At 44.7% G+C, this 22,529-nt stretch overlaps 1 protein-coding gene across 2 annotated transcripts; it reads left to right on the top strand.

Annotated features, from left to right (window-relative positions):
* Positions 1-104: 104 nt before the first annotated feature.
* On the top strand, positions 105-22,266 carry Rab5b (RAB5B, member RAS oncogene family). 2 transcript variants are annotated; one of them, XM_055601359.1, is made up of 6 exons: positions 105-194; positions 11,608-11,865; positions 16,975-17,126; positions 17,377-17,499; positions 18,510-18,603; positions 19,791-22,266. In XM_055601359.1, exons 2-6 carry the CDS (start codon positions 11,703-11,705, stop codon positions 19,904-19,906), a joined length of 648 nt encoding a protein of 215 aa, XP_055457334.1. In that variant the 5' UTR covers positions 105-194; positions 11,608-11,702; the 3' UTR covers positions 19,907-22,266. The 2 variants fall into 2 exon arrangements, with proteins under 2 accessions (XP_055457334.1, XP_055457242.1); XM_055601267.1 differs by lacking the exon at positions 105-194 and adding an exon at positions 470-615.
* Positions 22,267-22,529: the final 263 nt, after the last annotated feature.

Here is a 22,529-nt window from a genome sequence, read left to right as displayed (position 1 = left end):
CCGCCTTCCTCCAAAGGATTGGCTGATGAGCGCACATGCGGCCCACCCACCACAGTGGGCGGGCGGTCTTGCGGTTGGCTGGCGCCTCCGCCCGGCGAGGAGGAGGAGGAGAAGGGGGCAGGAGGTTTGGTTGAGCCGCAGCTGTTTGTCTGTTCCGCACAGGCTTGGGCCCGACGCGGCAGACGGAGCCCCAGGTACCGAGCTGATGGAGCCCGCGAGGGCGGAGGCGGAGGTCCCGAGAGGAGCGCAGCCTGGCCTGCGGCAGAGGCGGCTCGGGCCTACGGCAGGGCCGCGCAGCCTCCCGGAGAGCGCAGAGGGGCTGTCCCGGCGGGCCTAGTGGGCGCCGAGCAGGGCATCGGCGGGGCTGGGAGCCGAGCCTGCGGTCGGGGAGGCGGCTCGCTCGGGGGCCGGGCGCGGGGACCCGGAGCCGGTGAGCCCAGACCCGGGCGGCCTCGGTCCTCCGAGCCCTGCCGAGGAGGGAGGAGCGGGGTCGGAGCCCCGGCGGCGGCGGGGAAGCCCATTGGCAGGAGGTGTGGAGGGCCAGCGCTACGCCCAGCCCCGAGGGTAGCCGGCGCCGGCTCTCCGGAGACGGCCAGCGGCGGGGTTCTCAGCTGGGTGAGACGCATTCTTTTCAGGGAAAGTGACTGTTGAGGGGGAGCCGGGGACGCTGGTGTGCCGAGAGGGGTTTGGTCTCAGTGAAGTCAGGGACGAATGCTGAGCTGATCTTCCGAAGTAGAAGGAAGTAAGGCAGGGCCTGGTGTCAGTGATGGGAACTTCTGGAATGATGGGGAGGGAGGCTCTGCATCTTGGAAGGTCTTACTCTTTTGTTTCTTTAGTGTTTAGGTCTGGTGATTTGAAGTTTTTTGTTGCATCTTGGGATGTCTTACTCTTTTGTTTCTTTAGTGTTTTGGTCTGGTGATTTGAAGTTTTTTTGTTGTTTTGGTTTGGTTTGGGTTTTTTGTTTGTTTGTTTGTTTGTTTTTGGGATAGGAAATAAAGAGAAAGGTAAAATTAAGTTTTCCATGGCTCCAGTTTCAGCCGACCCTACACTTGAGTTTGCCCTGGCCTCATCATAGCTGGCCCTTTTATTTTTTTTTTTTTGTACTAGTTGTTGTTTTTCCTATTTCACGTACTGTGAAAGAACTAAGAAAAATTTAGGGATACTTTGCGCAATCTTTCCCACTTCATAATGTGGTCTGTGGTGACTTAACTTTTACCTAGAATTGAGGAACTCTAACATCCGAATGGAAAGGAGTTTAGCGATTCCCAGCCGTTAAAAAAAAAAAAAAAGCACCATGCTTGTTGAAACTTCTGTCAGACTTTCTCTTGGGCATTTTCCTAGACAGTTAATGGAGGTCTCCAGCCCAGGAACTGTGAGGTTAAGATATCCCTGAGGGGATTTTGGGAAGAGATGAGAAATTACCTCCCAGGAGGTTGGCATTATCCTTTTTTCTTTGACCATTTATTCAGGAGCCACTTTTTGTATGATTAGCTAGTTAGGTCAAACCCTGAAGTATGTAAAAAGGATTATAGAGAATGAGTATGTCTTTAAAATTTATTGTGTGTATGTGTGTGCCCGCGCATACCTGCACCTCACACCTATGTGAGCCACAGTGCATGTGTGGAGATAGAGGACGATTTGTGGGTGTTCAGTTCTCAGGCTTACAGCCTAGAAGACACATTATTAATGGCAGACAAATGGGAGTCCCCTCCAATATGGGGGAGGGTTACTGACTTACCAAATTTAATATATTTTCTGTAGATTGGACCCTATTGATTCTTCTCTTAGGGTCCTTCCTCCTCTTTTTTTTTTTTTTTTGTTTGTTTGTTTAAGATTTATTTATTATGTAAACAGTGTTCTGTCGGCATGTACACCTGAAGGCCAGAAGAGGGCACCAGATCTCATTATAGATGGTGCAACCACGTGGTTGCAGGGAATTGAACTCAGGACCTCTGGAAGGGCAAGCAGTGCTTTTAACCTCTGAGCCTTCTCTCCAGCTTCCTCTTTCCTTTCTATATGGATGCTATTTATTACTGCATTTCTTTTTTTCTTTTTAAATATTTATTTAATTTTATGTGTGTGCATGCATACCATATACATGCAGGAGCCCTCAGAGGTCAGAAGAGATACAGGATGCCCTGGAACTGGAGTTAAAGACAATTGTGAGCTGCCCTGTGGGTGCTGGGAACTGAGAGCAGGTCCTCTGCCAGAGTAGTAAGTGCTCTTGACAGACACGCCATCTCTAGCTTATATTACGACATTTTTTATACCAAAGTAATACATACATATATTAAGATGTTTAAGCTGTATGGAAATATATAAAATCTGAGGCCTTTCACACATAGTTTATTTCATTTAGGACAGTTATAGATATTAAATAAGACTTATTTTTCTGTTGAGGGATGTGCAACCAAAGACAGCTAGTTCTGTTCTTTCATTCTTTCCACAGTATTCTCCTCATGGATGATACTCTGTTATTAATTGTGTTTCTTTTGCAGTTTATCTTGTCTTCCATCAAATTCAGAACAAGCATAAGAGTTGTCCTCTAAGTTATCATTTGTCTTCTTTAGTACACACAGTTGTGCACTGGGTAGCCTAGAAACTGCCCGAATGAATGAAAAAAATTTTAAATAATTTATTTATTTTCATTTTTTAAAATGTGCATGGGTATTTTGCCTGCATCTATATCCATGTGAGGGTGTCAGATCTTAAAGTGACAGACAGTTGTGAGCTGCCATGTGGGTGCTGGGAATTGAACCCAGGTCCTCTGGAAGAGCACTCAGTCCTCTTAACTGCTGAGCCATCTCTCCAACTCCCTGAACAACAACAACAAAAAATTTTATGGGCAGGAAAGAACCATTAAGGGAAATAACTTTGTTTAGGATAGTTATTAGCATCCCTACTAGAGTAAAGAAACTGAAACCCTCATCTTCGTTCAGATATTCACAGTACTTGACTGTTTCTTCCTTATCTCAGGGAGACAGTGATGGTTCCAGGATGGATCTTGTACCTGGCTTGTTATAGAGACCTAAGAAGGCCCATGTTTCTCTGAATTTGAAGTTGACCTTTTACTTCTTGAAGCCCCCTAATATGCTCATTGCTTAGTGTTCATCGAAAACTTCTGTTTCACCCCTCCCCCCCCCAGCTTTTCTCACCTATACAGCCAATCCAGGAGAAAATACTTGGATGTGTGTGTGTGTATTCATCCTCTCTAATCTTCCCCATCTTTAAACCTCGATCATATTCTGTCCTATTCTGTGTCCCTTTGTTTTGTTTTGTTTTTCTACCTTCTTCTTAAAACCTTTCAAGAAAGAATCTGGAAGCTGGGTCTGGTGGGTACTTGCCTTTGATTCCGGCATTCAGGAGGCTGAAGCAGGGTCCTGAGTTCAAGGCCAGGCTAAGCTACACGGCAGGCACTGTTTCTAGACTTATAGCCTAGTGGTGCAGTATATGATTAGTATTTACCAGATCCTGGGTACAAAGAGAATGAGAATAGAGTATCTGGAATTGCTAAAGTTTTAAGATGTAAATAATTCATAGTGACTTAAAATATTTTCCAAAGGCTCTGCATATTTAGGGAGCTAAGAGTGGACTCAGCAGTGTGGGGTTTCAAACACTGGCCTGTAGCTAACAACAGTGTATTTGGAGAAGAGGGTTTTCTTACTGCCCTTGAGGTCATACCCTGCATCTTCTCTTACTTGGCTTTAGTGCAGGGTTACTCCTTTGTGTTTTGTTTGTCTGTGTGTTGACATAAATATGGCTTCTGGAACAGAGGCACAGATAAAATAGGAGAAGCAACAGACAGGTCCTTCCTAACCCTAAGACATTTCAGGTGGGAAGAAGGTCAGTGGTATAGTTTGTGTAACATGTATGAAGCCAAACTGAAGTGTGAAACAGCAAACATAAAGGAAATGGAGTGGCCCACCGGGGGGTGGGGGGGAATGCCATAAAGCCATACCTAATATACTATTCCTAAGAATGTTTCCCGGAAAAGCTAGTCACTCACTGAACAATAGCAGAGTCAGTAGCCCAGGTAAGGGAAGTATTTGTCTCTGGGCTAAAGTGTAGCTTTGGTTTAGGGCTTGTGGATACCTGCCTGTATGGTAGTATGACTTCTAAACTTGTTTCTCTTATATTTATGGTTGTGAACCTAGCCTTGAAGGGTTGAGCCATCTCTTCAGCCCCTAAACTTGTTTCTTAAGGCCAAGGATAATGACCCAAAGCTTTTTAAAAACTCTTTAACATAAACCTCAGAGAGCACTAGGAGTTGCCTCAGTGCTATAGAGACACATTGGGTGTGATTAGGCCTTGTGAGAGGTAGGAACAGGTGACAGGAAAAGCAGTTAGCACACGTGAATTACAACGGTCCCTGTGTGTGGGGTCCATCCATCCAAGGGTGATCACAAAGCACCCCGAAAGAGAACTGTTCTGAAGCCTGTGAGGAACTCCCTGAGCTGAACGAATGTCTATCCAGACGGCATTGAAGGGAAGGAGCTCTAGAAGGTTGTGGCTGCACACATTTTTTAAATACCCCTTTTGAGAAGCTAATGGTTTAGCAGAGCAAATGGACATAACTTGCTGGTAAATGCATGATAGACATGCCATGCTGCTGGCCTGGGAAAATGGCTCAGCAGGGAAAGGTATTTGTCAGTAAGCTTGATGAGCCCCAGAACCCCCACTGTGGAAGGAGAAAAGCAATTCCCAGAAGTTGCCCTCTGATACCCACAAAGATGCATCCAAGCACACACATGTATGCACACACACACACAAAACAAATGGTTGGGGTTTTTGTTTGTTTGTTTTACATTTTGGTTTTGCTTTGTTAGTGTAGCCAGGGTTTCTTTGTGTAGCCCTGGCTGTCCTGGAACTAGCTCTGCAGACCAGGCTGGCCCAGAACCCTCAGATCTGCCTGCCTCTGCCTCCTGGGTGTTGGGATTAAGGTGTGCACTACCACCACCTGGCTTGTTGTTTTGCCTGTATGTATGTCTGTAAGGGTGTCAGATCCTCTGGAACTGGAGTTACAGGCAATCATGAGCTGCTGTGTGGTTGCTGGGAATTGAACTCAGGACCTTTAGAAGAGCAGCCAGTGCTCTTAACTGCTGAGCCATCTGTCCAGCCCCTGTTGAAACTTTTTTTAAGATTTATTTATTTTAGGTATATGAGTGCTTTATCTGCATGTACACCTGCAGGCCAGAAGAGGCCACCAGATCACATGGTTGTGAGCCACCATGTGGCTGCTGTGGATTGAACTCTCCAGCCCTTAAAAGATTTTTAAAGAAATACAATCTTAGTCTTTTAAAATTATATGTAAATATTTTGCTGACACACATATTATGTAATATGTATATTATTATATATGTTGTTACCCTGCATATACACATATGTGTGTGTATAGTAAAGAATTAATACAGTGAAATACAGCATGCCAACCAAGCTCTGTACCACTGAGCTGTATTTCCAGCCCTTTTGTTTGTTTGTTTGTTTGTTTGAGACGGTTTCTCTGTGTAGAGCTAACAGCTGTTCTGTAGACCAGGCTGGCTTGAACTAAGAGATCCACCTATCCACCTGCCTCTCTCTCCCTAGTGCTGGGATTAAAGGTGCCCTACTACTGCCTGGCTTCTTGTTTTACTTATTTACTTATTTTTAAGTTTTTATTTTGAGACAGGATCTCTCACTACGTTGCTCACAGTGGTTCATTGTATAGGTAGGATTGACTTTTTAAAAATTAGCTTATTTTTATTCTGTGTGTATGGATGTCTTATCTATGTGTGTATGTGTGTGCTACAAGCTTGATGGGGCCTCTGGAGGTCAAAATAGGGCATTGGATCCCTTATAACTAGAGTTAAAGTCAGTTGTAAGCCACCATATGGGTACTGGGAACTAAACCCAGGTCCTCTGGAAGAGCTGCCAGTACTTGTAATTGCTGACTGAACTCCTCTCTCTGGCCACTCAGTTTTGCTCTTATCTAGTTTTTCTCTGGGACTCTAAAGCAGTGATGAATTTTGCTATAGTAAGATAATTAGGGAGTTTCATAGATAACATACTCAACCCATCAAAGTTTGGAATTTACTAGGCAGACAAATTAAGGAAGGCATTCTAATCTTACCAGGTCAATAATCGGGAGTTAGTACTGCCATGCTGGTAAGCGATAAGCTCAAATCTTACCTAGGTCAATACTAGGGAGTCAGTCCTGCCATGCTGGTAAGCGATAAGCATGCTTTTTGCCTTTTGGAGAAACAAGGGGGGAGGATGGAAGAGGTAGACTTCTTAAGCCAGTGACTCCTTGTGTAATAGTCAAGCAACTACTTAGCGGTGAGCTAAGTAGTGCAGCCCTCGGTTGACGATTTCGGTGATTTGAGCCTAAACTAAAATTGGAAAAGAAATGAAGGTGTTGGCTCCTGTCCTATATTCCTTTAGTAAATCTCTCATTAGTTCCAAATCTCACCTGGTCCTACAAGTTGCCACAGTTTCACTTTTGCCAGCTCTCCAGGCAGGGGTTATTCGAGGCCTGCTACAGAGGGGTAGTGGTAGTTGTGTCAGAGCAGCATGAGATAGATCCTGGGGAAGGCCTGCTTTCCTAACTTGTCTTCAGTTCCAAAGCTAGTACTGACTGAAGCTGACCTGAGGCACAGTGTGGTGGCCCTGTACTGGCAACTGTTTACTGGTAGATAGTAGACCTCTAGATGTTTTACGTAGATGTATTGTAGGAATTGAAGCAAGTCGGGGGGTCCTGAGGACTGCAGGCTTCCTCTAGTTGTAACCAACAGGCAAAGAAACGGTTCCTGTTAGGTGTACTGCACAGCAGTGCGTGAAGAGCACCATCTGCGCCTGCCCAATGGGCTGACCTGTGGACAGACTCCATCCTCCCAAGTTAACGGATGTTGCATAAGCCGATCCTTCCTGCCTGTGGAGCTGCCCTTTCTCTTTTCTTTTTTTTTCCCCCAAGACAGGGTTTCTCTCTGTAGCCTTGCTGTCCAAGACTCTGTAGACCAGGCTGGCCTAGAACTCAAGAGATCCACCAGCATCTGCCTCCTGTGTGCTGGGGTTAAAGGACCGTACTACCATGCCCAGCTGGAACTGCCCTTTCTTTTTGGTCTTTCTGTGTAACCCTGTCTGGGCTAGAACTCAGTAGACCAGATTAACTGTCACATTCTTATTTTTCAGACAAGGTCTCACCGGATAGCCTTGGCTGGCCTGTCTCTGCCTCACCAGTGCTGGAATTAGAGCTGGCTGCCATCATATCCTACCTTTTTTAAATTTGTGATGACCGTCTTGCCTCTGCCTCCTGGGTGTTGGGATTACAGATAGGCACCACTATACTCAGCTTTTTTGTTTTGTTTAGACAGGCTCTCACTCACCAAGTTGCCCTTGAACTCTCAGCAGTACTCCTGGGATTATCTGCTTGGCCCAGTAGGCTGGGCTCAGCTGTACTTCCCAGGAGGCTAAATCTGATTGCTTCTCTTCTACACTAAGAGTGAAAGGGAGGAATGAGCTCCCATGCTTCTTTTGGCCTCAGGTTTGAAGCTGATGATAATAACACCTGCTGCTTTGCCTTTGAGACCTTGAGAGCTTGTTTGGAAGTTCTCGCAGGCAGCATATACCCTTGACAGAAGAACAGTCCTCTTTCTGTTCTGTAGAAGGGACTCACCTTTAACTGTACAGAAGGAAGGTGACACCCAGCTAGCCAGCCACAGCCAAATCAACTCTGGATGTTACAGCCAGATCACTGCTACTTTTTTTTCATTGTCTTTAAGTGGATCACTTGCCCATTGTCCACAGCTGGGACCGGTGGTGCAGGCCTGTAGTCCAGGGAATCTGAGGTGGTGCAGCTCAGGCTGCAGAAGACCCCCACCCAAAACAAATAGGAGGGAAGGTAGCTCAGCAGTTATGAGCACTTACTGCTCTTGCAGAGGACCCAAGATCAATTCCATGTTCATAGGTCACTCACAGTCATCTATAACTCTGATCTGATGCTCTTTTCTGGCTTCCAGCGGCACCAGGAATACATACAGTGCATATATGTACAGACAGGAAAACAGTGAAACACATAAAAAGAAAAGCTTAAAACAAAAACAAAAGCTAGACATGGTGATGGCATGCCTTTAATCCCAGCACTGAGGAACGGGGTGGAGGTGGGGGTCCAGATGGGAGGGGACACAGATCTCTGAGTTTGAGGCCAGCCTGTTGTACGTAGTGAGTTCCAGTTCCGTGCCATGCAGGGCTACACAATGTGACCTTGTTAAAAGAACAAAAAAAGTCACTAGAATAAGAAAGGAGTCGATTGAATTGATGGTGGAGCCTGGCAATTGGATCTATAGCCCCAGCACTGGGGAAGTAGCGGAGAGAGGGTGCTGAGTTCAGATTCAGCCGGGCCTTCCTGAGGCCCTCGCCTTAAAACAAGGCATTTGCCTCTAATTCCAGCACTCAGGAGGCAGAGGCAGGTGGATCTCTTGAGTCTGAGGCCAGCCTGGTCTACAAAGCTAGTTCTAGGACAGCTGGAGCTACACAGAGAAACTGTGGGGGATGGGAGGCGGCAGAGTAGGATCTAAAGAAAGAAAATCAATTGAGTTTCAAAAATATTTTGTTGCTTTTTTTATATTATTTAATGTGTCTGTGTGTTCGTGTGTATATGTATATGCAATCGAGTGCAGGTGGCCATGGAGGCTAGAAGCATTGGATCACCTGAAACTGGAATTATTTACGGAGAGTTGTAAGCCACCCAACATGGGTGACAAGAACTGAACTTGGATCCTCTTGGATTCTGCTGAGCCATTTGTCTACCCCAAGATGTGTGTGTGTGTGTGTGTGTGTGTGTGTGTGTGTGTGTGTGTGTGTTTGAATTGAAAATGTTTATTTTCATTTTGTGTGATTGGTTGTTTTATTTGCATATTTGTCTTGGCACCATATGTGCACAGTGCCATCAGAGGCCAGAAAAGGGTTTTGGATTCTCCAGGGCTGAAGTTACAGAGTCACTATGTAGGTGCTGGGAATCAAACCTGTGTCCTCTGAAAGAGCAACCAGTGATAACTGCTAAGCCGTGTCTCCAACACAGGGTCTCACTATGTAGTCCTGACTAGCCTCAGTCTCATTCTCTTGCCTCAGACTCCCTAATCCTGGGATTACAGGCATGTGTGACCATGCTTAATTTGAATTTTACATGTCTTATTTCAGTTCTATACCCGTGAACTTTGAGTTTAGTCATTGCATTTTTTTACAAAAAAGTTTTTATAATCATGATGAGATTAATGGTGAAAGTATATAGGTGTTGTTGCTCATCAGTTACTGTGAACAACAAAGCAGAGCAGATTGATAAGGTCACATAATGAAGTGAGAGGTAGGCTTTTCTAACCCAGTAGTTGCTTAGAACCCAAGGTTGCTTAGAACCAGGGAAGTGTGCAGGCCCATTTCTGAGCTGTAGCTTGACTGCAGTCTCTGGGATGACAAGGACTCCGCAACCTTCTGTGTTCTTCTGACTCTCTTCACTGTCCCCAGGCTCTGCTGTGACCCAGGGCATGAGTAGTGTGTCTCGCTAGAGTTAGGAGAATCCAGTCCATCCTGGTGTCTGTGTTTTCATAGTTTAAAAACGGAACATTGAGGCTTAATGTTCTTGGATCATATACTTTGAAATCGTACAAGGGAATGACTAGAAACTTTCCTTCTGTATGGTGTGTGTGTGTGTATATATTTGCGTGTGTTGGGATGTGTCACCCAGGGATATGTGTGTCCATTTTATGTATTTATAATTTTTATGAGATTTGTGTATGTGTGTGTACAAGTGTAGGTAGGTCAGAGGATAACTTGCGGGAGTTGGTTCTCTCTTATCTTACCAAATGGGTCACAGGGATAAAACTCTTGTTCGTCAGGCTCTGGGCAAGCGTCCACTGAGCCATCTCATCAGTCCGATTCAATTTTTTGAATACTTATGTGTAGGTGTGCATGTGTATGATATGTGGGAGAGAGGGCGCCACGGTTCAGAGAGATCATAGACAGCTTTGGGGCGTCAGCTCTCTCCTCCCCCTGCGGGCTTCAAGGGTTGGAGTCCTCTTCTATGGCATGCACTCTTAACCACTGAACTGTCCTTCTGGCTCTTGCCATCATTTTTAAATTTAGATTTTGTCTTTGTCTTTTCCTACAAAGCATTGTATATGAAGTACTACAGAAATATATTTTTAGAAAGAATTCATCCTCAGATACTTTTCTTTCGTTTTTTTTGAGAGGGTTTCTCTGTGTAGCCTTGGCTGTCCTGGAACTCACTCTGTAGACCAGGCTAGCCTCAAACTCATAGAGATCTGCTTGCCTCTGCCTCCTGAGTGCTGGTATTGAGGTGTGTGCCATCACCGCCTAGCCAGATACCTTTTTTAAAATAATTTTATTTTATTTTTTTGTAGCCCAAGCTGGCCTCAAACTCAAATTCCTTATGTAGCTAAAATTTATCTTGAATAAATAACAGCTCGTAAGTAACAGCTCAGGGTCACCTAATCACAAAGGCCTGACCATTGCATGGTATGCTGTGTTGAGCTGTCTCTCTCCACCGTAATTGCTCTAGAATTTTAGTAACAAGATTGAGGATTCTCCTGGCTCCTGAGAGGCTCTGTATTCGGCTCTCATCTAAATGGCACCTAAAACTGCTTCAGTAGCAGCTACAGGTATCATGATAGCTCTACAAAATCTCGATCATCTCAAGCTTGTGAAAATCTCCAGAACTCCCACAAAAAAGAAAAGACGCCAGTGGCATACTGGGTGTCTAGTACCCCTGTGCTTAGATGGGCCAGCTAAAGTTTAAGGAATTTGCTGTTACTCAGGAAAAACTTTGAAGACCTGGTGGGGATTACAAACTCTGTTTTCAGTCGCCATTTCGCCTGTTACACTCTGGAAGAACAATCTTTATTGCACATGCAGTTCCTTGTGTGTATAAAATGATGGTGTCAGGGGCAGGGGGGCAGGACCAGGCTGGCCTCAAGGTAATGATGAATCCTGCCTCAGCTTCCTGAATGCTGGGATCACAGATAAACATCACCATACTTGTCCAGAAGCAGTTCTTATTTTGTTTTCCCTACCATTCTTAAGACTGAAGGTCAGCTGTGTAGGACCTTATCAGAAGTGTAAGTGACCTTTCAATGTTGGATAATTGAATAGCAGAGCTAAGTTTTAGGAACAAGGAAATGAAGAGATTCTGTTTTTGTTCTGAAAAGTGACTGTGCACACCTATAATCACAGCACTCAGAGGAAAAGGCAGGGACAGCACAATAACTTCAAGGCTAGTCTGGTCTACATAGTGAGTTCTAGACACTGTCTCAGAACACCAAAGTAGCTGGGCAAAGGATGCATATGGGCCTGCAATTCTTGCACTTGGAATTGGGGTGGGGCCCCTGAAGGCAGACGCACTCTGAGCTCTCCAGACCCTGTCAAAGAAACCTCATTGAGTATAGTGGTTTCTGCTCTAGTTCGAGCACTTGAAAGGCTGAGGCAGAAAAATTGTCAGAGCCAACCTAGGCTATTTAAAACATCTCATAAAATAAAACAAAAAATGTTAAAGGTTCAAGAAAATGACTGCAGTTTCAATGGACTTGTGTCTAATTTTATCTTTTTTTTTTTTTCCCCTTGCAGGACTGTTGAGGCCTGGAAGTCCCTCCCCTTCCCCTTCCCCTTTGCCGCTTTGTGGCACCCCCCTCCCTCTACCCTCCTACTTTGATAACCTGGCTATGACTAGCAGAAGTACAGCCAGGCCCAATGGGCAGCCCCAGGCCAGCAAAATATGCCAGTTCAAATTGGTCCTGCTGGGAGAATCTGCAGTGGGGAAGTCTAGCCTGGTGTTACGTTTTGTCAAAGGGCAGTTCCATGAGTACCAGGAAAGCACCATTGGAGGTGAGTGCTTCGTGGGGAGGTTCAGTACTGGAGGTGAGCACTTAGTGATGAGGTTTAGTGCTTAGTAGGCCTTGAAGTGAACATCTGGGACTTGATCGTGGAACTGCAGGGAGATCAGGTGTTCAAGGCCATTCTTAACAATATTAAAGTTTGAAGCCAGCCTGGTCTACATGAAGCCATGTCACAATTTAAAAAAAAAAATATCATGCCAAGCATGGTGGTTCATGCCTTTAATCCCAGCACTCTGGAAGCAGAGGGAGACAGGTCTCTGTATGTTTGAGGCCAGCCTGCTATACATAGTGAGTTCCAAGACAGCCAAGGCTATGTAGAGACTCTGTCTGTGAATAAATCACTCAAAATAAGCTACAAGTAACAGCTGGGCATAGTGCTTCTAATCACTTGGCCTTCTCAAGAGGCCAAGCTAGAGGTCGCTGCCAGAAGTTGACGGCCAGTGGTATTTATTACTTGGCTTTTACTTTTTCACCTAATCCTGCAGCAGTCCAAGAACACTGGATTTCCAAGATGGTCCCAGGGGAAGGAATAACAAAGTTCTCATGAAAAGCCCTTTATTGTATTTTCTATTGTTATATGTGTGTGGATATTTGGCCTGCATTTGTGTCTTGACTGGTGTCTTGAAGGGCCAGAAGAGGGCGTTGGGTCTCCTGGAACTGGAGTGACAGATGGTTGTGAGGCGTACAGTGAGTGCTAGGAATTGGAAGGTTAGCCAATGCTCCTAACCCCGAGCCATCTTTCTACCACCCACCAATCCCCACCTCACCTCTACGCATTGAATAAATACCGCACTTTGGATTAGTACCAAGAAAGAAGGCAGCAAAAGTAGAAAAGGCAGATTTTACCATGCACTACGTCGTAAGTTTCAGACTAGCCCGAACCACATAGTGAGATTCCATTTCAGAGGAGAAAGGAATTGTCGTAACGCCCAAAATCAGTATGTGTGTGTTCATACTTCTGTCTTCTAGAGGAAAATAAATAATATCTTCTTTATACATCAAAAAACTATTCCTTTTCCATTTCTGTTTTACTCCTCCCTTCATCTTAATGTCAATGAAGTTTTACTGAGTGACATCACAAGCAGATAAAAGAGCTGAACTAGGGGTAGGGTCCGCTCATGCCTTTAATCTCGGCACTCAGGAGGCAGAGGCAGGCAGATCTCAAAATTCGTGGCCAGCTTGATATTTACAGTGAATTCCAGGACAGAGAAACCCTGTCTTCAAATACCAAAAAATAAAATAAAATAAAAATAAAAGAGCAGGATGAGGTTCTTTCCTGAACATGGCGGGAACACTCTGGAAGCTGAGGCAGTGGGACTTCTTCAAGTTCTGGGTCAGCCTGAGGCTACCTAACAAGACCCTGCCTCCAAAAGACAACACACCCAGGGACTGGAGAGACGGCTGAGAAGTTAAAAGCACATACTGGTCTTGCAGAGATACACAAAGACACACAGAGGCTTGGTCTGGAGCAAACCTCCTCAGGTGGCTTATAACCACCTGTAGCTCCAATTCTGTGGGGATATGACACCTCTGGACTCACTAGCACAACCCACACAATACATGTACATATAATAAATATAAAATGTATATAAAATATAATTATATTCTTTTTAAATAATATAATTTTTAAAACAAATACATGCATAGTTAAAAATTAAAAAAAAAAATCACTGAGGCCTGTAATCTTACCTACTTGGTAGTTAAGGCAGGAGGAACCAAGTTCAAAGCGTATTATGTGCTACAGAGTGAGTTCCAGATTAGTCTTCATTACAAACAAGCCCCTGGCTAAAAGAAAAGTACTAGAAATACAGCTCAATGGGTAGAGTGCTTGTTTACCATGCAAAAGGCCTCGTGTCCAACCCCAGCACTGTCCCACCAAGATGTGTTGTTATTTTGGAGCAGTAACTCATGCATAATGTAATGGGATGAGTCTCTCAATAAGCCCATACCCATCCTTTAAGTATCGTGTACTTAACAGCCTTCTAAGTCTGTTTTAAAATCTTTTCTATTCTTTGAGGTTTTTCTTTGTTGAATTTATTTTTGATTTATTACAATTTACTCACTTTGTATCCTAGCTGTTGCCTCCTCCCTCGTCCCCTCCCTATCCCAACTCCCCTCCCTCTTTTTCCATGCCCCTCCCCCAGTCCACTGATAGGGGAGGTCTTCCTCCCTTCTGACCCTAGCCTATCAGGTCTCATCAGGACTGGCTGCATTGTCTTCCTCTGTGGCCTGGTAAGGCTACTCCCCCCAGGGGGAGGTAATCAAAGAGCCAGCCACTGTGTTTCTTACTAGGGAACCCACTTAGAGACTGAGCTGCCACGGGCTGCATCTGTGCAGGGGTTCTAGGTTATCTCCATGAATGGTCCTAGGTTGCAGTATCAGTCTCAGAAAAGACCCCTGGGCCCAGATTTTTTTTGGTTCTGTTCTCCTTGTGGAGCTCCTGGCCCATCCAGGTCTATCTCTCCCTTCTTTCTTAAGATTGCCTGCACTCTGCCCAAAGTTTGGCTTTGAGTCTCAGCCTCTGCTTTAATACTCTGCTGGGTAGAGTCTTCAGGAATAGTGCTACCTCAAGATCCAGCTATACCACTCCTAGGCATATATCCAAAATATGCTTAAGTATACAACAAGGACATTTGCTCAACCATGTTCTTAGCAGCTTTATTGGTAATAGACAGAATCTGGAAACAACCCAGATGTCCCTGAATGGAGGAATGGATGCAGAAATTGTGGTACATTTACACAATGGAATACTACTCAGCAATTAAAAACAAGGAACTCATGAAATTTGCAGGCAAATGGTAGGAACTAGAAAAGCTCATCCTGAGTGAGGTATCCAGAAGCAGAAAGACACACATGGTATATGCTCACTTATAAGTGGATGTTAGATATATAATATAGGATAATCATACCAAAATAACTAATCAAGAAGGAGGACCCTGGGTAAGATAATCAATCCTCATTCAGAAGGATGGACATTGAAAGGAGAAAACAGGAAACAGGACAGGAGCCCACCACAGAGGGACTCTGAAATACTCTTTGATTTTTTTTTGAGACATGCTTTCTCTGGGTAGACCTGGCTGGCCTCGAGTTCAGTTTGTAGACCAGGCTGACCTCAAACTTACAGAGATCACCTGCATCTGTCTCCAAGAGTGCTGGGATTAAAGGTATTTAAACAATCTTGCTTAAGTCTGTATTAAAATCCTTTCTTTAAAATGTTCCTGGAGATGCTGAAGAGATGGGTTAGTGGTTAGGGAAGTTTGCTGTTGTTTCGGAGGACCTGAATTCCCAGTATCCACCTGACAGTTCACAGCCACCAGTAATTGCAGATCCAGGGGGTCCTCTTCTGGCTTCTGTAGGCATCTGTCTTCACATGCATATAGGTACACAAATAAATGGTAAATGTTTTTTTGTTTGTTTGTTTGTTTGTTTAAGAAATAAAAATTGACATTTTACTGGACTATATATACATATAGGTCAACAAGATGGCTTGGAACGTAACAGTGCTTGCAGTGCTAACCTGAGGACATGAGTTCAGTCTCTGGATCCCATGTAAATGTGGAAGGAGAGAACACGCTCCGCAAAGTTCTCTGAATTTCACATGTGCATCTTGGATGTGTGGTATACTAGTACCTGCCATCAAGCTTTAAGATCCTGTGGGTTTGTTTGTTTGAGACAGGAACCCATGTAGCCTAGACTAGCATAGCAAGAATGGCCTTGTTTTCCTGATCTCCTCCCACAACCTTCAAGTGCTAGAAGTATAGGTGTGTCCTACTCTGAAAATCATCTCATTTTTTTGTCATTGTTTTTATTACTTATTTAACTTTTTATACATAACTTAGTTTTATTTTATGTGTTTTTCCTACATATATGTCTATGTGAGGGTTTCAGATCCCCTGGAACTGGAGTTACAGATAGTTGTGAGCTGCCATGTGGGTACTGGGAATTGAACCTGGGTCCTTCAGAAGAGCAGCCAGTTCTCTTAACCTCTGAGCCATCTTTCCAGCTCCTTAATTTCTAGTGTGTGTATGAGTGGTTTTCCTGTATAGCATGAGTGTGCCTGGTACTTGCACACTCAGAAGAGGACATCAGATTCCCTGGTCTGGAGTGATGGATGCTTGTGAGCCACCGTGTGGATCTGTGTAAGAACAACCAGTGACTGGCTCTTTCTAATTCTTTTTGTTTGTCTGTTTGAATGTTTTTTTATTTATTGTTACAGATTGGTTATTCTGTGTGTATGAGAGGTTGACCTGTATGTTTGTTTGTGCACCATGTGGGTTTGGTGCTCATTGAGGTTGGAAGAAGACAGGGAACCCCGAAAACTGAATTGCATGTTGTGAGCCACAGTGTGGCTGCTTGGAATCAAACTGTGGCAGAGCTACAAGGCCGAGCTGACTCCCCAACCTCCTCCTTCTTCTTGACACGGCTTCTGCCTGACACTTACTGCCTTTTTCCTTCTCTCTTTCTCTTTTTTCTTTTTTCTTTATTTTTCTTTTTTTTCAAGACAGGATTTCTCTGCTTAACCTTAGCTGTCCTGGACTTGATTTGTAGACCAGGTTGGCCTCAAATTCACAGAGTTCAAACTACCTCTGCCTCCCAAGTACTGGGATTAAAGGTGTGCACCACCACTACCTGGCTCTAAGGCTTTTTTGTTTTTTTTTTTTTGTTTTGTTTTGTGTTTTTTTTTTTTTTTTCAGACAGGGTTTCCCTTTGCAGCTGTGGCTGTTAAACTCACAGAGATACACCTGTCTCTGCCTTCCTGAGTGCTGGACTTGCAGGCATGCACCACCGCACTCAGCTAAGACTCTTTCTTAACTGAATAAACAAACAAATAAATCCAAGGTCTCGCTTGTCCCAGAGTGGCCTCAAACTTGTTAAATAGCCAAGTATGCCCTTGAATTCCTTAGCCTCCTGCCTCTGCCCACAAATGTTCAGGGGCCATCTTGATTCCGGTCCATTGTTTACATGAATGGAGAACACAGCCTGTAGTTGATGGGCCCGTGTGGCTACTGGTCTTAGAATGTGCAGAGTTAATTTGAAGGGGAGTGGGATCTCCCCACCCATTCTCCTACTTACAGTTTCTTTATTTTCTTTTTTGTAGCGGCCTTCCTCACCCAGTCTGTGTGTCTAGATGACACAACAGTCAAGTTTGAAATTTGGGACACAGCTGGGCAGGAGCGATACCACAGCTTAGCCCCCATGTACTACAGGGGTGCCCAGGCTGCAATTGTGGTTTATGATATTACTAATCAGGTAGGTGGACTGAGAAGATTGTTTACTGGGATGTATCTATAGAAATTAAATTAGGTGGGAAGAAGTAACAGGTTCTTGAAATAGCAAAATGAAAGTACCAAGTATGCTTCCAAGCACAAAGCCAGACCAAATGGATTGTCAGAGATGATGATTTCAGAGGGGAGGGCACCTGAAGGAGGAGAGTCACGAGCCTGAGAAGGTAATTTGTGGATCAGCACTCATTCCAGCCCATTTTCTCTCGTTTTCCTAGGAAACATTTGCCCGGGCAAAGACATGGGTGAAGGAGCTGCAGCGGCAAGCCAGCCCCAGCATTGTCATTGCCTTGGCAGGAAACAAAGCTGACCTTGCCAACAAGCGCGTGGTGGAGTATGAAGTAAGGCGGCCACACAGTCTCTCCCAGCACTCTGGCTCTGTGTGTGGGACCTCTTTTTTCCAAACCAGTCTCCTGGAAATTTTATGTGAGACATTCATTGTCCCATTCCTTAGTTTAAATACTGCCACACTGTGACCAGAATGGCAGCCAGGAGACTTCAGAGGAGTAGAAGACACTTCCAGGGTTAGGGAAATACTGGTTACAGCGTGCCAGGATGAAAACAGGAAACAGGGAACACTTAAATTTGAGGGAAGGGGCTTTGACATGCCGTAACCCACAGATTCATGTCAGTTCACCCTTCTCCGTAGTTAAGATTCCTTACACTGGGGAAGTGGATCTAGTTGTAAAGTACTTGTGTGGCAAGTGTGAAGACGTGGAATTCCCAGCATTATAAAGACATGGTAACGTTGCGCATGCTTGCATTCTCGGTGCTGGGGATGTGGAGGCAGGAGTACCACAAGGGACTTGGTGGCCAGCTACTCTAGCTAAAACAGTGTGTTTCAAGTTCAGTGAGAGAGGTTAACTTAGAAAGCAATAATGTAGGCTGGTAGGATGTCTGCAGGTGAAGGTGAAAGCCTAGGGGGCCTAAGTTCGTCCCTGGAGTACACATAAACATGAAAGGAGAGCACCAGCCTCATGACCGACTGGCATCCAGCACACTGCGACATTCTGTATAGACACGTACACATGTGTACACATACCAAACAATAAATGAAAAAAAAAAAAATGAGTAAGGTGAACAGCAGCTAAGGAAGGCACCCAGAATCAACCTGTAGCTTATATCTGCATACATGTTTGCACATCTGAATATATGTATACACCCACACAGATTCCTGGCATCTCTTTGTTGAGCTTAGTGGACATGGGCTTATCTTGAGTGATATCATTACTGTATTACGGGTCCAGGGCCAACTGGTGCAAAAGGGCATTAAGAGGAGGGGATGTGAACTATTCTCTCACTCTAGAGTGCTGTATGGGAGAAAAAGCAACACTGCTTTCATCCCTTTTAGGAGGCTCAGGCATATGCAGATGACAACAGCTTGTTATTTATGGAGACTTCAGCTAAGACTGCTATGAACGTGAATGACCTCTTCTTGGCAATAGGTAAGGTCAGCGTGCTCTCAGGTCTTCCTGTCTTTCCTGCTCTGTAGGTGAAGCTGTCATTAACCTAAACCAAGGATAGGTGGTTTATAAATGACTAGGGAATTCCTGGGGCTGGAGGGGTAGTATGGTTGTAGAGTACTTGCGTAGGAGTTGGAAGGCCCGAGGTTTGATTCCCCAGCACTTGCAGTTTTACTTTGCAAGAAGAAAAACAAGAACAACTTTTAAGTTGGGCATAGTGGTACATGCTTGTAATCCAGCACTTGTGAGGCCAAAATGCAAGTCTGAGGCTAACTGAACTACATAGTTACTAGGCCGGTTGTTTTCAAACTTCTAACACTGTGACCCTTTAATACATTTCTTCATGCTGCAGTGGCCCCCAACCATAAAATTATTCTATTGCTACTGTTGTGGATCATAATGTTAATATCTGATATGCAGGATTTCTGATAAGCCATCACTGAAGGAATCATGACCCCCAGGTTGAGAACCACTGTACTAGGCTGTAGCTGGCAAATGGGAGGCAGAGACCAGTGGATCTCTTGTGGGTTCAAGGTCAGCCCTGGTCTGTATAATGCATTCCTGGACAGCCAGAGAGACCCTGTCAAAGGAAAAAAAGAAATGTTGAAAAATACAGCCAGGGCTACTCATGTATTGATACTTGTCTCAAAAGAGGCAAAATAAAAAACAAACCCTTTATCTTTGCATGGTAGTACATACAAAATCTCACCAGTTAGTGGGCTAAATAAGAAAAATTGCAGCCTAAGCTATTTGTCAAGATAGGGTGAAACTTATAATCACAAAACTTGGGTAATGGAGACAAGAGGATCAAGGTCGTCCTTGGCTATTTAGCAAGTTTGAGGCCAACCTGGGCTATATAAGACTTGGCTTCAAAACAAAACAAGAAGTGGACTGGAGAGATAGCTCAGTGATTAAAAATGTGTATTGCTCTTGCACGGGACCCACGTTTGGTTTCAAGTCCCCACATCAGGTGGCTCACAACTAACCTCAGCTCTGAGCGCTGAAGGCACCTTGCATTCATGTGCACATACCCACTCATACATACATACTTAAGAGTTTAAAACAGAATAAAAAGAAACCACAAAATTAAAGTGGTGTACACAAGAGGTCCTGGGGTGTGAGCTGTATATGAGTAAAATCTATCATGCTTTGTTCTGTTTTGTTTTTAGCAAAGAAGTTGCCAAAGAGTGAACCCCAGAATCTGGGGGGTGCAGCAGGCCGAAGTCGGGGTGTGGATCTCCATGAGCAGTCCCAGCAAAACAAGAGCCAGTGTTGTAGCAACTGAGGGGGTGGCTAGTAGCAAACATGTATGGAGTTAGCGAGAGAGCTAAGAAATAACCTCCATCCCCACCCTCAGTACACAGCCCCATGGTAACAGCACACTGAGCCCTGGCTCCCACGGGCTGCCTCCCGACAGCTCCGTCATGGCACTTTTTAATGCTTCCGCAACCAACACCAGGCAGCTGTTGCCACTACTCTGCCCTACTCTGGGGTTTGGGGTCAAATCTCCCCAGGACCTTCCTTCCAAAACAAACTTTCTTCACTTTGTATTCTAGGTGCAAGACAGTGACCTTCTCATTGTTACTCCCCTCCCTGTGTTCTTCCCAGTGTTTCAGAGACTTTTGTCTCCTGCCTCCTCCCTCTTTCACCTCTCACCACTCCCTGTTCTTGATCCTGTTTCCTCCTCTGCCCAAGATGATGAAGTGTAACCCAGGGACTGAGAAGGGAGGTAGCATGCTTTAGTTACATTAAGGGCCCTGCAGGGAGAGGAAGACCCAGAGCAAGAGGGAGTAAGGAAACATTTCTTTCTCATTTTATTTATCTGGTAGGAGTTTCTTGTCTGTGAAACACTGCAGCACCCTGAGTTGGACTTGTGGAGGGTGTCCCTAGGTAGGAGTGAGAAGAGGGAGGCAAGCTTGCAGGCACTGATTGGGACTTGTATTAACCACTTGGATAAAGGCTGAGGTGCAGTGCCATCTGTAGCTCTGGGACTCATCCCAAGGCTGTTTTCCCTTGCCTAGACTCTTAGGTAGGTCTCCCCATCTGCTCATCCCACTCCAGTGTGGGGATGAGACCTCAGAGTGCTCCAAAGAATCTTCACTGGTTGCCTGCACCTTTAGCTCTGCTGTGATATTACTGGAGGAGGTACCAGTTTCTGATACCATCCTCTGGTTTATACATGGGTATTTTCCCTACCCTGGGCCATGAGATGGCCTTAGCCCCAAACACCAGGCCCCTGCAGTTTGCACTTTAATTGATGGTAGCTCAGTCAAGATACATGTGTTATGGGGGGTTTGATTGATTTACCTATCCTTCAACCTTTTTAATTACGTGGAATCTACAGTGTATGAGGTTTGGGGAGGCACTATAGAAAACAGTAACAGTGGCAGCTACTCTACCCAGTCTCCACTGCTGGCCTCCTCTGATTCATACCTCTATTGGGTATAGTCTGCACAGCTGAGGAGTGGCTTCAGAATAGGTTGGGCTATGGTAGTGTAAAGAAGGGTCAGGCAAGAGGAGTGTTCTATCTGCCCAGGGTTCATATTCAATTTGCTGTATCTTACCATGTCTTTTCTACTTCCCTGTAAATACGTATAGTCTTTATTCTGTACAGTTTATTCTGCCTCCTGTTTCCCATTAGGCCTCTTTTCTTTTCTCTTTTGTTAATATCTTGGGTTTAGTTCCTCCTTCTTCATCCCCCTTCCCCTTCCTCTTACTTAATCCGTGTACCACGAGAGGCTCCTACACACAGAGGCCACTTGTCCTGTGGCAGGTGCAGCTAGAACTGAATGAAGGTGCCTCACAACTGCCTTGTATCAGAGGGCTTTTGGTCCTTCCTATGTCTCCGGCCTCTATGTCCTTCATTAGGTGTTTGAGGGTTTCTGTGGGAAGCCATCAAGACAAGCAGGAACTTGATATTTCAGCCAGAAATTTGCAGAAGACAGAAAAGACCACAGTAACAAGAGTTGAGCCTTTGTCTACAGACCCGGTTAGTCTACAGACTGCTTTCCATTCCACAACAGCTGAGGACTCCAATGAAGCCAAGATTCTCAAGGACTCAGCTTCGGTTTTTCCACTTAGACCTCAATTCTCTTCCTTTTCCAGGGGCAGCCTTAGTTCTCATGGCCCTGAAACACACATACATTTCCTGCTTTACTTTCCTAGAACCCATTAGTCCTCCAGAGCACCTCCAAAAGGTGCGTCCTTTTACAAGTGGAAATTCTAGGGTGGCTCTCTAAGCCTCTTAGAAATTTAATTCCTTCTCTGCAAAAGTGAGAATGTTTTATTGCCTTGGGACGGGGAACCCATTTCCCTAGGCTTCTCCCCTCCCTCCCTCTCGTAGGAACAGTTATTAGCCTTAGCTCCTGGGCCTATCTGCTGCCTTCCCTCCACTCCTACCGGCTCTTCTGCCTTTATTTGAGCTCTGCTGGGCTTGAGGGTTATGTTCTCTCCCTACTCCTTTGTTATCTCTTTCCTTTTGATCAATTTTTAGGAGGAGGGGTCATCTTTTTTGCCTTTATATTTTTTTCCTAAGAAAGCCTTTGCCTTTCTTTCACTCTCCTAACATAACAATCGTGGTAACAGAATGCAACTGCTGATTTATCGATGTATTTAATGTAAGTAAAAAAGGAAAAAAAGAAAGTGCATTTGACTGTTGCTTTGTTTTTACTGTTTGTCTACCTGAAACTAAAAATTGGGAAGAAAGGGCCCAGCGAAACATCATGGAACCTCAATTACACCTCCCTTCTCATTATTTTCTGTAACCAGTCAAAGACCTAATTTGGAAAATAACTTTGTTTGTTTGTTTGTTTGTTTGTTTGTTTGTGAACTCCTGCTCAAAGACACAGATGACTTATCCAATGTGACTGTGTTTTATCTTTTTGTATGTGGTGGTATGGTCTGTGGAT

The sequence above is a fragment of the Psammomys obesus genome, unplaced genomic scaffold (assembly GCF_907164565.1).
Source record: "Psammomys obesus unplaced genomic scaffold, mPsaObe1.curated_primary_1811, whole genome shotgun sequence".
Lineage (NCBI taxonomy): Eukaryota > Metazoa > Chordata > Mammalia > Rodentia > Muridae > Psammomys > Psammomys obesus.
The sequence above is the reverse complement of the archived record's forward strand: the minus strand, read 5'-3'. Positions and strand labels throughout refer to the sequence as shown.

What these genes read in the sequence shown, in the direction of transcription:
- Rab5b (XM_055601359.1), top strand. Translation starts at nt 11,703, where the DNA reads ATGACTAGCAGAAGTACAGCCAGGCCCAATGGGCAGCCCCAGGCCAGC. An exon ending in TTTATGATATTACTAATCAG is followed by an intron (nt 17,127 to 17,376) that starts GTAGGTGGACTG and finishes TCGTTTTCCTAG; the next exon opens with GAAACATTTGCCCGGGCAAA. An exon ending in AGCGCGTGGTGGAGTATGAA is followed by an intron (nt 17,500 to 18,509) that starts GTAAGGCGGCCA and finishes CATCCCTTTTAG; the next exon opens with GAGGCTCAGGCATATGCAGA.